The sequence below is a fragment of the Rhinichthys klamathensis genome, unplaced genomic scaffold, assembly GCF_029890125.1.
Source record: "Rhinichthys klamathensis goyatoka isolate OS25496 unplaced genomic scaffold, OSU_Roscu_1.1 h1tg000005l_1, whole genome shotgun sequence".
NCBI classification, from domain to species: Eukaryota; Metazoa; Chordata; class Actinopteri; order Cypriniformes; family Leuciscidae; genus Rhinichthys; species Rhinichthys klamathensis.
In genome coordinates, this window is record NW_026606558.1 from 6,220,777 (window position 1) to 6,236,756 (window position 15,980).

General features: G+C 40.2%; 2 protein-coding genes across 3 annotated transcripts; one reads left to right on the forward strand and one right to left on the reverse strand.

Moving 5' to 3' along the window:
- Positions 1 to 910: 910 nt before the first annotated feature.
- tbcb (tubulin folding cofactor B) lies at positions 911 to 8,009 on the reverse strand. Of its 2 annotated transcripts, none has more exons than XM_056256273.1 (7): positions 7,826 to 8,009; positions 7,540 to 7,703; positions 6,847 to 6,990; positions 3,790 to 3,886; positions 2,910 to 3,101; positions 1,927 to 1,999; positions 911 to 1,798 (listed from the first exon to the last, which is right to left on the reverse strand). In XM_056256273.1, the coding sequence occupies exons 2-7, from the start codon at positions 7,657 to 7,659 to the stop codon at positions 1,684 to 1,686; spliced, it is 741 nt and encodes a 246-aa protein (XP_056112248.1). In that variant the 5' UTR covers positions 7,660 to 7,703; positions 7,826 to 8,009; the 3' UTR covers positions 911 to 1,683. The 2 variants fall into 2 exon arrangements, with proteins under 2 accessions (XP_056112248.1, XP_056112238.1); XM_056256263.1 differs by having other exon boundaries at positions 7,840 to 8,008.
- A 2,259-nt stretch (positions 8,010 to 10,268) lies between these two features.
- Positions 10,269 to 15,752, forward strand: six5 (SIX homeobox 5). Its single transcript, XM_056256289.1, has 3 exons — positions 10,269 to 11,163; positions 13,461 to 14,938; positions 15,042 to 15,752. Exons 1-3 carry the CDS (start codon positions 10,460 to 10,462, stop codon positions 15,749 to 15,751), a joined length of 2,892 nt encoding a protein of 963 aa, XP_056112264.1. The 5' UTR covers positions 10,269 to 10,459; the 3' UTR covers position 15,752.
- The last annotated feature ends 228 nt before the right edge of the window (positions 15,753 to 15,980 follow it).

Here is a 15,980-nt window from a genome sequence, read left to right on the forward strand (position 1 = left end):
GTGTGTGTGCTCTGAAACAGCCTACTGCTAGATATCGGTTTGTTTTTTTGTTTAAGTAATGTGCAAACAAAAATGACAGTGATTTGAAACACTTTTATTTTTGCTAGCCATCACAATCTGGGGGAAATAAAGTCAGACAGCACAAGTACGTCTCTAAGATGTCTGCTAAAGAGGGCTTGATCTGGGAAACATCTGCGGTGTAAAACATCTTAGAAAAAAAACAGTTTTACATACATTTTAAATCATAAACATCTTAAAAGACATTTTCTAAACGTTTATTAACATCTGACAGGAAACGTCTTAGAGACACATATTGCAGACGAGCAAACACTCTAAAAACAACATACATCTTGCAGATGTAAATGCAGACATCAAATAGACGTCTCTGTGATGTACGTGTGCTATCAGGGAGGACTATACTAAAGATAAGTCCACTCAGACACGTTTAAATGAACCAGAAATTGCATGAATGATAAATTCATGTCTATTTTTCTTACCCACTTAATTTTGGTATTTTTTCAAAGACTTAATATCTTAAATCATTTTGCTTCTCAAGTAAATGTATCTTGATTTAAGACATTTAAATCAATATTTAAGATATTTGGAAATCAAGACAAAAACATGAGGAAGAGATACCAGCACTTTTCATGTATATCTCCATTCTCCAACAATCAATCTTTGTGCCTAGTCTAATGTCCAGCTTTTCTACTTTTAACTACATTGATTTGTTAAAGAAGTGCAGCAACTGGCATTCATGTGAAACCAATCACTGCATATTGACCAAAACCAAACATGTTAATTATCACCTACAAGCTATCAAGATTTTAGGGCTGTACGACACCAGTGTTTTTCAGTACAACGTATCCCATGCTTCATTAAGGCAGAAGAAAAGACAATTTGAGCACATGTCTGCAGGTTGTCCAAAATTGGTATTGATTTATTTGAAACACAGATTTAGCTAAACACAGAACTCCATAAAAACAAGGCTTTTCAGTTAAATGTGAATTTGACATGCATCAAAAAGCTTACATGCCAATTTTCACAAAAAAAAAGGCAAGAATTCATCACATTTCAGTAATTTTCACTGAAAATACAGAACCATGGAAAACTGAGGCCACAGGATTCTATATTATACAATTCATCTGTGAGCTAATCGCTAAAGTGCCTAAGAGAATGAGGGACTAGGACCCTAAACACAGTCATGTTGACGTTTAAGAATGTAGTAGGCTGCATAAAAAGGAGGAATGACTGTACAGAATTGCAAAAAAACGTGAAGAACATTTTCTGTTGTGGTTAGTTGGTTTCGTTTGAAGTCAAATGATTCAGCCTGGGCTCAAATTAGCTGCAGAACTTTGGAATTCAATAATGAACAATCCACATGCAAGTGAATGCTTTAAGAGCTCAACTAGATTTTTTTTACTCTGACCTCGACTGATGTTCTCACTTTTGCCTTACTACTTCCAGTCGCCAGGGCACAGATGCATTTAAGATCATTTCTTGTGTTTGCCTGCAGGAAATTAAAGTAGAATTTTCACTGATCTCTTCCAGACCAGCCTAAAACAAAATGATCTGCACTGACGACAGAAAACCTTCTACCGCAGAAATGTCTCACTGCATGGAGTCAAACGACTTGAAGAAAGAGGATCTTCCTTCAGATGCTTCTGACTACTCATCAAGTGAGTCTTACATCTCATCTAAACCATAGTCCTCTTCAGGGAAGTCTCCCACCGTTACTGAGAGGGGCTTCACGAAGGCGCCGTATTTTGGTTCACATTCAAAGTAACGTTTCCCGTTCACACTAAATCAGGACAAACAGGAAGCATCAGTTAGACTTTCTCATAAGGTTCAGGTAAGGGTCACATTTTAGACCTTTTCTGAGACATGCTGGTCTTCTCATAAACATAAATAACTTGAGCGAGCACCAACCTGCCGTCATGCTTCCCAAGCGGCTCATCATATTTCACACCAACCCAGTGGCCTGGCTTGAAATCTACCGTACCTGAAAACAAGCAATAAACAGGCATGTGATCAGATAAGGACACCATAGAAGGAAACCCTGATTTTATTCCCATTCAATAGGACTACACAACAACGATAATAATTACTATTACTACTTTTATTATTCAAAATATCTTTTATTATTTAAATAAAATGCAAAACTATTGCCATACCACTGTAATATAAAATAAGCTATTTTTGTTACATATTATTTAATAATAATTAAATTGTATTTACAGAACAATAATAAATTTACAAATATTTATGTCTGCCTTCATTTCTTTGCTTTCAAACATTAAACCATAGCGCTTTTATTTTGGCGGGAAATCTCTGGGAGTCACCATGTAATCAAAATGGACAATTCTTCTTGTTTTTTGTAATGGAATTTTACAGTATTTATTTTAAATTATTTGTCAGTACACTTAATTATTATTTTTTTTAATTCATGTGCCTTCATAATCTTTAAACATATCTTCAGACATGCTGATATCTCATGATGCGTTAACTGGCGTGAGGGTGGGACAACCTGTCACTCACATGAGATCAACCAATACCAAACCACAACCATCCAATCAGTTTCTGATGGACAAAATCAAGTCACAACACTTCTGTATTATGCTGACTTTAAAAGTTTCTATTTATCAATTTTATACATTTCTCCAAGACACTGAAAACACAGGTTCACGACTCAAACGCACAGCTTTAGAGAACGGTATATAATTCACATTTATTATTAGATATTTAACCCCCCCACTGGGCTCTTTTACATGTAACAATTACGTGGTTAATCAGAGCAGTAGGTGGGATTAAATCAGGATATGATTTAATAACCGACAGGGCTAGTAGAAAAAAAATCCTTAGTGTTGAGCCCTGATCTGAGAGGTGTGATATGAAAATGATGGTAAGCGTACCCACAAACATGACGGTGCCAATCTTGGTGGGTTGCCCAGGAACTTCGACTTTACAGCGGTTTCCAGCAGCGATGGCTTCAGCCACTGCCTTCTCTTCCTCTTCTTTCTTAGCAAGAGACTCTTCTTGCTTGACCCTGCTTTCCTCATTAAAACGACCCAACTTCATATTCTTCTTGAAGCTCCGTATCGAATCTGACATGTGTGAAAACTGAGAAGTTAGATATTTGCTTTTCTAACATATTTTAGAGAGAACAGACATTACATTAATGGTAAAGGCACTTTAAATATGTGTGATCCAAATTTCTAAGTGGTTTTGGGCCACTTCATTTTATTGGAATTTTGTATTTCATGGGTTAAAGCAGTGAAATACTTGATTAAAAATTTCTTTAACATTTACGTGTGATGTGATTCTGTGATACATTTCCAATTGCATTTTTTAAAGGCAGCATGAGATGAAGAATTCTCCCTATCTTTTTTCTAAATGCATGTTGAGGTAATTGTGAATGATTTATCCTAAATGTATATTTATTTTTTTATTTTACCTCATTATTTTTAATCAAAATGTCAACTTTGTCTTCCGGTGAAATGACAGATTCTCTTCTGACATATACAGAACTTCTCCAATCATTTAGTCTGCTTAAACCTGCCCCTTTCTTACAATCGACTGCAATTTTACATTTAGGCGATCTGCTTCAATCCAATGAGCAAACGACTGATAGAAGCAAGGCTACATGTTTCACTGAGATGTATGTCACAATGCGGGAAAAAAAAGTCACTTCATGACTGACTGACTATTTGAGCAGTCACTGTAAGTTGCTATACAATTAAATCACTCATCAAATGTGTCGCAGGCAGAAATTTGATGCCATGTTTCGATTACCTGCCCTTTTTTCATATGCATCATCAGAGATCTCGAATTTCTCCACCTTCGACAAATCAGTGAACTCTCCGCTCTGCGCACCACTGCGGTCTGTCACCTGCACACAGTAGAATTACATCTTTATTAATGCCAGCAAAACGGTTTCAAAATGTCCAGAACAGCACAGTTCTGAAGCTTTAAGAATCATCATCTACTAGGGATGTTAACGATTGATCGACGATCGATTAATTGTCGATAAAACATTTAATCGATAAAACTCAGCGATCGTCGATTAAAGGGATAGTTCGGCCAAAAATGATATTTAACCCATGCATTACTCCCCCTCAAGCCGTTCGAGATGCATATGTCAATCTTGTTTCAGACGAACACATTTTCAGTTATTTTAGAAAATGTCTTAGACCCTTCAGTGGATATAATGTGAAGCAATGGGGTCCACCTCCTTCAAGTCCCAAAATGTGCATATATCCTTCACAAAAGTAATCCATCCGGCTCCAGGGGGATAAACGAAGGCCTTATGAGGGTAATCCGTGCGGTTTTGTCGTAAAAATATACATATTTAAAACTTTATAAATGAAAATATCTGACTTCCGGCAACGATCGACGCGCGTTCACGGGTGATGTTTTGCTCTGCTCTCTGCATAGCTCTCTGGCTGCGCGGGCGCGTTCGTTCTACGTCACAACGCTACGTCCTACCTCGTACGCCGACTTCCATCACCCGTGGACGCGCGTCGATCGTTGCCGGAAGTCAGATATTTTCATTTATAAAGTTTTAAATATGTATATTTTTACGACAAAACCGCACAGATTACCCTCATAAGGCCTTCGTTTATCCCCCTGGAGCCGGATGGATTACTTTTGTGAAGGATATATGCACATTTTGGGACTTGAAGGAGGTGGACCCCATTGCTTCACATTATATCCACTGAAGGGTCTAAGACATTTTCTAAAATAACTGAAAATGTGTTCGTCTGAAACAAGATTGACATATGCATCTCGAACGGCTTGAGGGGGAGTAATGCATGGGTTAAATATCATTTTTGGCCGAACTATCCCTTTAAGCAGGTTTATACGCGTGCGTGCTGCTCAACCGCGAAACATGTAAAGCGAGCGTGCCGGACCATTTTACACCATCTTGACTATGTTTGCATGTGCATTCGCAATTTCGCAGCCTTTTGTTTTGTGCAAATGTAAGTTTTAATATTGTGTTTATTTTGTGTAGGCCCATCTATATGTGATTAATCTTATATAGGATGCATTTGGTTAAGAATTAACGCGCGCTGTAGTAAAGCGTGCGGTGATCATCTTCAGCGTGCGCAGCTTAAACGGCAATGCACGACTAATGATGAGTATGATTGGGACTGTCATATCATATTACATAACATAAAGAGAACAATATTGTAATAAAACATTGTGAATTATTTGGGTTTAGTTGCCATGTTTCATCACGTTGCTCCAGGAAGAACGCCTCCACAACATGAGTCATTCTGTATGGCTTGTAACTTAGTTCAAGTTCACTTGGGCATTCGCATCATTTTGTGCAGATATAATTTGCAATATTATGGTTTATTTTGTATCTGATTAATCTCATGCATTTCTTTGAGTTAAATAACGCGCTAGCAAAGTGCTCCAGTTTACCAGTGTTCATTCAGCGCGCACCTCAAGCAGCAATGCACGGCTAATAATATAATTGGGACTGTCACATTACATGAGAACACTATTTTATAATAGTTCAATAATATTTAAACTATCGCGTTTTAGCACGTTGTTCCAAGAAGAGCGTACACATTCTGACAAGCACGCATCTGAGACGGCGTTGGTGACACGTTGTTTAAGTTGTTATATTTTCACATCGAAACATTTTACAATCCTACTAGCCCTTTATTTAGATTAAAACCCCTCTCATTCATTTGGTGAGGTAGTCTTTTGAGCAGCATTTGCATACCCGGTCATGCTGTTGGCCATATGCCACTGCAGCAGACGCATATTGCAGTATTAAAGGGATAGTTCACTTTGAAATTAATTTTTGGTATGTTTTAGCTTACCTCAAGAGCATCCAAGATGTAGGTGTCTTTGTTTACGCAGTAGTTTTAATTTTAAAATTTTTAGGTCAAACCGTTCTTGTCTGTCAGTCATATAATGCAGGTCTATGGGGTCCACCTCAAAGAGCATGCACAGAGAAGTCCAAATTAAACATGATTTAATGACTCGTAAATGTAAGTACACATTGATGGCCTAAGACACGAAACGAGCGGTTTGTGTGAGAAAACGAACAGTATTTACATCGTTTTTACCTCTTGTAACCACAGCCACGTCCAAGTGATCTGAGGGCGCTGGCGCTTCGGTCTTTTCCGGCAAGCGCCGGAAGGGATCTCTCGCATGTACGTTACTCATTGTTTACACAGAACAGAGATTGTAGGTAAGACAGCTAATTAAAATGGTACTAATTTGCGCTTATCCGGGATGTTTAAACCGTCGTAAAAGAAAATAATAAAAATAAATAAATAAAACAATTGTATGAGTGAGTACACGCGCAAGAGATCACTTCCGGCGCTTTCCGGCGCTTGTGCAGACCGAAGCGCCCGCGCCCTCAGATCACTTGGACGTGGCTGTGTTTACAAGAGGTAAAAACAATATAAATACTGTTCGTTTTCTCACACAAACCGCTCGTTTCGTGTCTTAGGCCATCAATGTGTACTTACATTTACTAGTCATTAAATCATGTTTAATTTGGACTTCTCTGTGCATGCTCTTTGAGGTGGTGACCATAGACCTGCATTATATGACTGACAGACAAGAACGGTTTGACCTAAAAATATCAAAATTGAAACTACTGCGGAAACAAAGACACCTACATCTTGGATGCCCTTGAGGTAAGCTAAAACATACCAAAAATTAATTTCAAAGTGAACTATCCTTTTAAGGCTAACGATTAATCGATCGTTGATCGATCATAGGAATTTGTGAAAATTGACATCCCCATCATCTACATATTCCAATTTTGTAATGTCACTCGCTCTGTGTGTAGATGGGGTGTGTCAGAAAGGAATTGATACCCACATGTATTCTGCAGTCGTCATCCACATGATAGGAGCCGAGCAGGGCTTCATTGTTGTCTAGCTTCTGTAAGAACTTGTCTGAAGTGCTGAATAGATCGAGGTCCATACAGGCAGCCGGGGTTCCCACAATCAGCTCAAGTTTACTCTGTAAAACAAATGCACATGTTCAGTTAGACTTAAACTAAAACAGCAATATGATTCCCATAGAGACCTTTATTAACCCCCTGGAACCATATGGATTACTTTTATGATGGATGTCTACCCCTAATGCTACAACGTTTTCACATTTTATCTGACTGTGTGGCTTTTTTAAAAAAAAATCATGGACAGTCTGCATGTTTTACTCAATTGTTGTTGCAGAGCCACTCTACCCAACAAAATAATAATAATGATAATAAAATATCACAATTGCAAATGCTGTTATGCTGAATATTAGCAATCAAGCTAGAGTGATGTTCTTGACTGTGATTTGACAATGTTGTCAAATTACATCCATAGCTTTAGAAAATACGCACCAAATCTGTTTTGTCATTTTTAACTCAAATGTGGGCATTTGCTTCACAGCCCAACAAAGCTTCACAGCCCAACAAACTGTATCCTGTAATAGGCAATTTCAGATGTAACTTAATGTGACGTATGACATTTCTACAAACTAGGTTATAATAAAACATGGCGCATATCTGCACTGCCGCACCTTAAACTCTGCGATCGTTAAGCCGCGGTTGAATCTCCGGTTGATCTCGAAGGAGCTGACGGTGCTGGTCACCCGCACGGACACGGTGGGGTTGCTGATGACTGTCACACTCCCGTCCATCTTCGGTTACTGAGCAAAGTCTGGTGCTGGTGTGTGTGGTCGAGCTGAAAATCAAATGTGTGTTTAGTATTCATGCAGCAATGTCTGGACAGAACAGTTATCGTGTCATGTCTTCCACTGAAAGCTTGGTTTTGCTACGGCTAAGTTAACGTTAGCCAATATTTACATGCACTCACTCACGTGACAAGATCTTCGTTTTATTTACTGCTTCAGTCAGCTTCAGATATCATCAGTTACACGCGATCCAATATTTTAACGCCTGTATTCAGAACTTAAACCCCAAACACTATTATATACTTCTTTGTTTTAGCTATTAGGAAAATATCTTCCGTCACAGACCACACCGCTAGATTCTGGAAGATTCTGCCCACCCATATTTACGTTTGAGCCAATAAAAAAACGGTAATTGGGCGGGCTTTTGAATTCAACCAATGGCAATCCGTTACGAGTCTTTCAGTGGGCGGGTAAAACGCACTCTGTCGAATCGGGCTGCTCAGTGAAACCTTTTATTATCCAATCACTGTTTGTTTTGTTGAAGCAGACCGCTCCCAAATCTGCCAGAAAACACAAATGTCTGTAGTGCCAATGTGTACCACACGATGCTGCTAGAGTTTCAGAAACTCCTGAAAAGGACGACATCCGTCAGTAAATCAATTCTCCAGCCATTTTACAGAATTTTATTCTTACTGAAATATAAAGTAGCCATTCTGACTAGTTATAACATATGACAACTAAACTGCTTTTGTAACTGGTAAAATCAACGTTCGGCTACTGGTTTTGGGATATTAAGTACTGGATAGATAGTAGTTGCCTAACTATTGTAATAACGAAGAAATAAGGAAAAGCTAATTAAAAGCTAATAGTAAAATTAAAATAGGTGCTAGGAACATCTGAAATACAACAGTTCATGTGCAAAACAGGTCACGTGATTTTGCCAAGTAAGACATGTTACTGGATCAACTATTTTGTTGAACCTGGAACAACATTCCTGTCCAAAAATGTAGTCCTACCCGTAAGTTATCCCTAAAAACAGAGGGAAATAAGTGAATAACACTGATGTAGAAGCACCTAACCCTGGTTTGTAAGAATAAAGTTGACATAAACTGCAAACTTGCCCCTCGGATCTGATTGGTTGATTGGAATGTTATTCTAGGATCAACACAGATGTTTATCCAGGAACATGTTGCACTTGGTGAAATCAGGTTTACCATTTTATGCAAGTAAAAAAAAAAAAAATACTTTTCACTACTGGGATTGTGACTAGACAACGCAATAAGTAGGCCTACTGTCAATGTTAAACTTTCTTTAAAATCGTACCATTTTTTAACAACATCACTTAACATGAACAGTGGAAAAAAAAATCTAAAGCATTTATTGATCTTTATTATGGTATGTGATCTTAGTAAATATTATTTAATTGACCTGAGCTAACATGAACTATTAATGAACAGTTGTATTTTTTCATTAACTACTAACTAAATATATTTCTCATTGTTAGTTAATCCATTACTAATGTTAGTTGGACTTTATTTTAAATTTTGTTGAAATACTTTCAGAGCTGATATACAAAAGCTGTATACAGTTGTGTTTATACACGAATATAAGACATGATACCCTGAAACCCAAGGCAAATGTAATTTTGACTCCACCGTGGCAAATAAAGTGATTTGGAAAACTGCTACTTATTTGCAGAGTTCTTTACTGCGAAACATGACTGGTTACGTCTAAAGGCAAGTGTGCACAGGCAGAAGATCAAAGGCTGAGGGGGTTTGGGCTGAGAGGATCAACAGTTGTAGGATGGGGGTGACAGACTACAGCCTGATCTCAGTCCCGCCTTCCTGAAAACAAAGTTTACATTCTTGCAAAGGGATGATATGGAGGTACAGAGCTCTGCTTCATCTCATTCTGTCCTTCTGCTTCCAGGTGTGCGTGTCCTCTTTCACATTTAAACCCTTACTCTCCCTGTCCATCCAGCATGCAAAGTTTTAAAACACACACGTTTCCATGTTCTATGGGGACTTTCCATATAATGATTTTTATACTGTACACACTGTATATTCTCTCCCCGTACACTAACCCTACCCTTAAACCCACCCATCACAGAAAACTATCTGAATTTTTACATTTTCCAAAAACATCACTTAGTATGATTTATAAGCTGTTTACCTCATTGGGGCCAAAAAATGTCCACACAAGGACAATGATTTCGGATATTGACGTCTTTGTCTGTGGACATTTTGTGAGGTTTACCAGGAACACACACACACACACACACACACACACACACACACACACACGTTGGTTGTTGCTGGACATCTCACAACATCTGTTGTCTCTGTGAATTTTCCTAGTGACACACTAAAGCAAAGTAGGCCTAATCCTGTTTTACTTAATATATAAAAGTTTAGATTAATAAAAAGACCTGATCAAACTTCTAAAGATCAATGGGTTCATTAAAGCCAATTACGGTATGAGATCAGACAATATGTAGCCTATGTATAGATAGATCTTCATGCCCACGTGTGAGTCTGAAAGGAGTTGTATACAAACACACAAACTAAGAGTGAGGCTTGCACAATGGTAAAGCAGCAGCAGGCCTGCGGAGGATGATGATGATGATGATGATGTCTGGATGGGGGAGGTTGACGAAACGCAGGGGCGTGACACGCACGCCTCGTTCTGAAGCGGCGCTCGCTCGCTCGAATACGGGAGAATGGGAGAGAGAGACACACCGAAGGGGAGAGAGAGACACACAGAAGGGGAGGGAGGAGGAACTTGAAGGAAAAAAGTTAAAATAAAAATGGCTTCCTTGTCTTTGGAGTCCTCAGAACAAACTGAAAACGGCCCGAAGGAGTCCACGCAAGACGAAGCTAAAGTGAAAGAGGAGACGGATCCAGATCCGGATCCGGACGAAGTTTCGGAACAACTGCTCCAAAGCTTCCAGAACTCGGCGCTCAGTTTTTCCACCGATCAAGTCGCGTGTCTGTGCGAAGCGCTCCTGCAAGCGGGCAATGTGGATCGCCTGTGGAGATTCCTCGCCACCATCCCTCCTTCGGCAGATCTGCTACGTGGCAACGAGACCCTGCTGAAGGCCCAGGCTCTGGTCGCTTTTCACCGGGAGGAATTCAAAGAATTGTACGCCATCCTAGACAGTCATGACTTCCACCCGAGTAACCATGGGTTCCTTCAAGACCTCTACTTGAAGGCGCGCTACAAGGAGGCTGAGAGGACCCGGGGTCGCAGTCTGGGCGCCGTTGACAAATATCGACTGCGCAAAAAGTTTCCTTTGCCCAAAACCATTTGGGACGGAGAGGAGACCGTGTACTGCTTCAAGGAGAAGTCGCGCAACGCTCTGAAGGAATGCTACAAGATCAACAGGTATCCCACTCCGGTCGAGAAGAAGAATTTAGCCAAAGTTACCGGACTTTCTTTGACTCAAGTGAGCAACTGGTTCAAGAATCGCCGACAGAGGGACCGGACCCCGTCCGGCACCAACAGCAAAAGGTAAGTGCATTGCACCTCGAATACAGGGCTTTCTTTCAGGCCCAAGAGAGACATTCTTGAGCCAAACTGAGAGAAAAGAGCTGTAAACAAATCTCTATTGTGTGGGAGGTTTACACTAGGACGAGGGTGTGAATATTGAGTGCCCACTGCCCAGTCTTGTTACTTTCTTACTTTACTGTATACTCTTCATGCAGGCCTATTTTATTGTTTGGGTGATGCAGCTGTGGAAAAAAAAATATATATGTCTTGCTCTATCATTGTTAACTGATGTGTTTACATGTGAAAATGACATGGAGATCTTAGAAAACAAGGCTGAAAGCATGTTGCTTTGTTGTGAAATGTGAGATAGGGGCGCAGGAGTGGCTCCAGTTTCCTGAAACTCTGCACCACAATGACTTTCTGTCCATAGACTGTTAAATCTCAGGAAGAAGAGGACATTGAGGACACACACACACACATACACATATATATATATATCCTACATTAAGATTTAAAGCAGAAGTAAGTAATTGCAGAAGCCACACAAAGATAGTAGATAACAACATGTCAGACAGTGTAGTGTTTATTATTATATTCGTTTTCAACTAGGGCTATAGAGAAACTATTTTCAATCTCTTTTAATAAACTGCTGTTTTGTTCCCTAAAACCACATGTTGTGCAAATGCACATTTTCAAGATAACATAATATAATGCAAAAAAATACACTCAATCTTCAAAAGAATGAAAATTCACATAAAAATACAAAAGTACATGAAAACCACACTTTAAACAAACTCAAAACATACCAAGAACTAAAAAAAACAATGGAAATCATAATGCTAATATTAAATGCATTGTTCTATAAAAACATTTTTTAAAGTATTTTTTTAACAGATCAAGAGATGGTACAGATTCCATGTTTAGTAGTTTACCTTGAAGCTCATTCCACTCTTACATGATAGTATGATTGGTAAAGACAGATCTACCAAGCTCTGTGCAGGAAAATGGTCTTAAGTAAAAGTTTTCTGTTGATCTGGTTCTATATATGCTAGCAATAGTAAGCAAAATAGATATGTAACTTGCCCAGTAAAGCTTTTAAATAAAATTTAACCTGATTTTTCCTCCTCAAGCAGAGTGAAGTCCACGGTGTCATTTCATATAAATTACAAAGATGTGTACAAGCACTTGCACCAGTTACGATTTGTAAAGCAGAATGATAGATTGCATGCAGTAAAATAAAGGTGCATGCAATGCATAATAAATTACATCACTCTAGTCCAATACTGACAAGAAGGTACTCTGGACTAATCTATTTCTAGCAATAAAAAACACTTTTTTAATAATAAATAAAAACTTAACCTTGGTCTATCAATATGAATACCAAAAGTCAATTTATCATCAAGCCAGATACCAAAGTATTTATAAGAGACTTCCCTCTAAAGATAAGGGTCCTCATATGTTTTAACCATAAAATCAATGGGTGATAATTAGTGGTTGACGGATATTGATTTTTTTTTTTAAATGTATTGCTGATGCCGAAATTTTAGAGAACAGGGTGGCCGATGGCCCATATAAGGCGGTTATATTTATAATTTATTTGACTTAATTAATAAATTAGAACTTCTTGATTCTGAAATACTTTTACATTATTTTCACAAATAAAGAAATTGTTAAAAATATATGAATAAAAAGAAAGTAAACACTAACCAACTCATATTTTTTTCAAATAAAGACAAGGTAACTCATTTTACATACAGCACACAGTGAAAATGACATGAATATGGCAGTGGGCAACTGGATATAGCGCAGCATAGGTTTGAAATCAAGGGTTTAAAGTTTGGCGATTGTCCAGTGACAGCTGAACTCTCCTGTCCGCATTCAGTTCACACGGACAGACCGTTACGCACTGAGTACACGTTTTATGATGTATAAAAGTGCCGCTTCTGACACATCTGCCAAAAAACTAAGAAAAACGAATTGGCCGATGCCAATATTTCAACCTTGGCGATATATCAGTTGACAACTGGTGATTATCTGAAAAATCATATATTTCGTTGTTCTTTTTTGTGTGTGTGTGTTTGGCACTGTTTTTAAGTTAACAAGTGATGTCTGGAATAAATTAAAAGCGGTAGAAGTAATCTAGGGTTTTTTTTGTCAGACCACAAGCTTTACTGGTTCTGGTTTTTAATTAATTTAGGTTTCTCCTCCATTAATACTGATGTCAAAAAGTTTTTGAGGATTGGAGATTGATGGTAGACATTGATCGAAACTACATTAAGACTGTTTGACCAAATGTAATATTTCTGTCTCTTCTTAAGTGAATCTGATGGGAACCACAGCACAGAAGATGAAGCCAGCAAAGGAGATCTGGAGGATATCACTGACAAACCTGCTGCTCTAGAGACAGGCAGCTCCAATGCTTCTCTTATATCCCTCACTAGTGCTCCTTGCAGTACTGGTCAGCTTATTCTCAACAGCACCGGGGGATTCCTCACAAGCTCTCATCCACTGCTGCTCAATGGGAGCCCTATACTCTCAGGGGCAGGAACCGGGGTCATCATTAATGGGTTGACACTGAGCGATGGCCACACGGTCACTCTGAGTCCTGTTACAGCTAATGCACCATTGCTACTTAATGGGGCTCAAGTAATCTCCAAAGATGAAAGAGGCATCATTGATATGGAGGCCCAAGGCAGCCTGCCCACTGTGGTTCTGAATCCACAAGCCAATCTAACCAGCACAATACCTCTCTCTCTTAGCGAGGACGCCAAAACAGCCAGCAGCAATATTTCTCCGCTGGATTTCATCAGTTTTCCAGAAGCCTTGAAGAATCCTGATAAAAATCAGTCAGTGCCTACAAACTCTATGTCCTCGTCCACCATCTCTACTTCTGTCATCTCTCCCACGTCTCTTCCTTCGGTGATACTGGCCCCAAATCGTATTTCTGCATCAACAACTGGCTGTGTGAGTTCAGTCATCTCCAGTCCCATGGTGCCATTACAGCCAACACATCCACCGGAAATTGTTGTATTAGGAAAGGCTGACCCTCACTCACCAACTTGCAGCTCTGTCTCCAGCCCTCAGGTGCTGTCTTTACCCCAGGTTGTACCATCGATACAGGGCGTTCCAGTTTCTCAACTGATGCAGCCTACATCTGGAGCCACAGTGTCATCTTGCCCCCAGCTTGTTCCAGTCTCCCCGGTCAATCCACAATTACCCCAAGTCTCCATTTCTCAGTTTCAGACCCAAACCTTGCACATTGGTCCAAGATTTGCTCAAGCTCAGCATCAAAATGGCTCCACCACACTAATCACCAGTAGTGCTTTATCGCTCCCCCAGATGGCTGATGGACATGTTACACAAGTGCTTACACCTCAGCTAGGAGATGAATCTACTTCAGCCACCCTTCAACAGATACAGACCTCTATGGGGACGCAAGTCATTCCCATCTCCTCCCCGACTCAAGTTGTTCCCATATCCCAACCCAAAGACTTAGGCCAACCTCAGCTGGTCCCCCTGTCACTGCCTCAACTTATGCCTGTGACATCTATTGCGGGAACTCCAACTGGAACCCTTTCCTTCCCTCAGGTGGTCCCAGCAACACCATCTCTTTCCATCCCGTCCCCAGGAGGTGCTTTTCAGATTTTGACATCTGGAGCTGGAACAGGATTGAGTGTTGCCCAGGGACCGATACGCCTTAGCCCAATAGGGCCTCCTCAGAGTGTCCCTACTGGAACCATCCCGGGTGTTCAGCTTCTCAACTCTGGGGTGATTCAGCTTCCGTCTGCCTCTCCAGGTATGTCACATATGTTACATATGTTAATTTCACTAGTAGTGGAAAATATGTGGGGGTTTTTTTGTTCTGTATTGAGATGTCTTTACTCTGCTTTTGTGTCCAGGCAACTTCCTCTTAGCCGGTGGCATCGGGGGCAGTCCCATCCTAAGTGTTCAAAACGGCAAACTCATCCTTACTATCCCAGCTGGCATCCAGTTTGCCAGCATGCCTGTCAAGTCCGTCCCAGACAATTTGGTATCAAGCAACAGCACCTTTGATCCTCAAACCTCAGCTGTACATCCACTCGAGAATCAACCAGCACCTTTACTCACGGCTCAAACCTTAAATTCACTACAACCATCTCCTTTGGGATTTGTTGGGTCCTCTACACTTTACTGCAGCCCTGAGCCAGGGACCATTGCCAACCCAACCCCAGGAGCCTCTCCGAACACCCCAGACTCATCCAGCACTCCCACTCCTACAGGCATCCTACAATCCCAGCAGACCCTTAGCCCTGATACCATGCTGCCACTCAGTCCAATCTGTAGCGGTGTGGCATCTGGGCCCCACCTTTCCCAGCCGGTCTGGAGCCCTGTCCCACTGTCTTCCTCTGCTGGTCTGACATTATTTGACATGCGTGGGAAAGGGGATCTTCCAGAGGACCCCGCTTTGTTGGGCCTGCCAGGAGGAGAGTCCCTCCTGTTGGGCACTCCTCCTCCGGGTGAGGACGTAGAGAGAGATTCTCAGCTGGATGAAGTGGAGGACATGGACGGGGACTCGAAAATTCTTACACAACTGCAGTCTGTCCCTGTGGATGATGACCTGGGCTTGTAATTACTAGATGCAGTTCGTGTTAAATCTCAGCCTCGCTAGAGTTGCATTCATCCATATCCCTGAAGCGAGAGCAACTATGATTTACGAGTCTTTCCTCACTTTTCCTTGTGTAGGTTAAGGCTTAAATAGTGGAAGTATTCAATCTAATAACTAAGTTGTTGAAAAGAACCTCTCTCATATATCTTGAATTCATTTGTGAAAACAATGTATTAAGCAAGGGCATGACTAG

Excerpts from the sequence above, each read along its gene's own strand:
- tbcb (XM_056256273.1), bottom strand. The coding sequence starts at position 7,659 with ATGGACGGGAGTGTGACAGTCATCAGCAACCCCACCGTGTCCGTGCGG. Across the intron at positions 6,991-7,539 it reads TAACGATCGCAGAGTTTAAG|AGTAAACTTGAGCTGATTGT; the intron begins GTGCGGCAGTGC and ends TTTGTTTTACAG. Across the intron at positions 3,102-3,789 it reads TGCATATGAAAAAAGGGCAG|ATTCGATACGGAGCTTCAAG; the intron begins GTAATCGAAACA and ends CACACATGTCAG.
- six5 (XM_056256289.1), top strand. The coding sequence starts at position 10,460 with ATGGCTTCCTTGTCTTTGGAGTCCTCAGAACAAACTGAAAACGGCCCG. Across the intron at positions 11,164-13,460 it reads TCCGGCACCAACAGCAAAAG|TGAATCTGATGGGAACCACA; the intron begins GTAAGTGCATTG and ends TCTCTTCTTAAG. Across the intron at positions 14,939-15,041 it reads GCTTCCGTCTGCCTCTCCAG|GCAACTTCCTCTTAGCCGGT; the intron begins GTATGTCACATA and ends TTTTGTGTCCAG.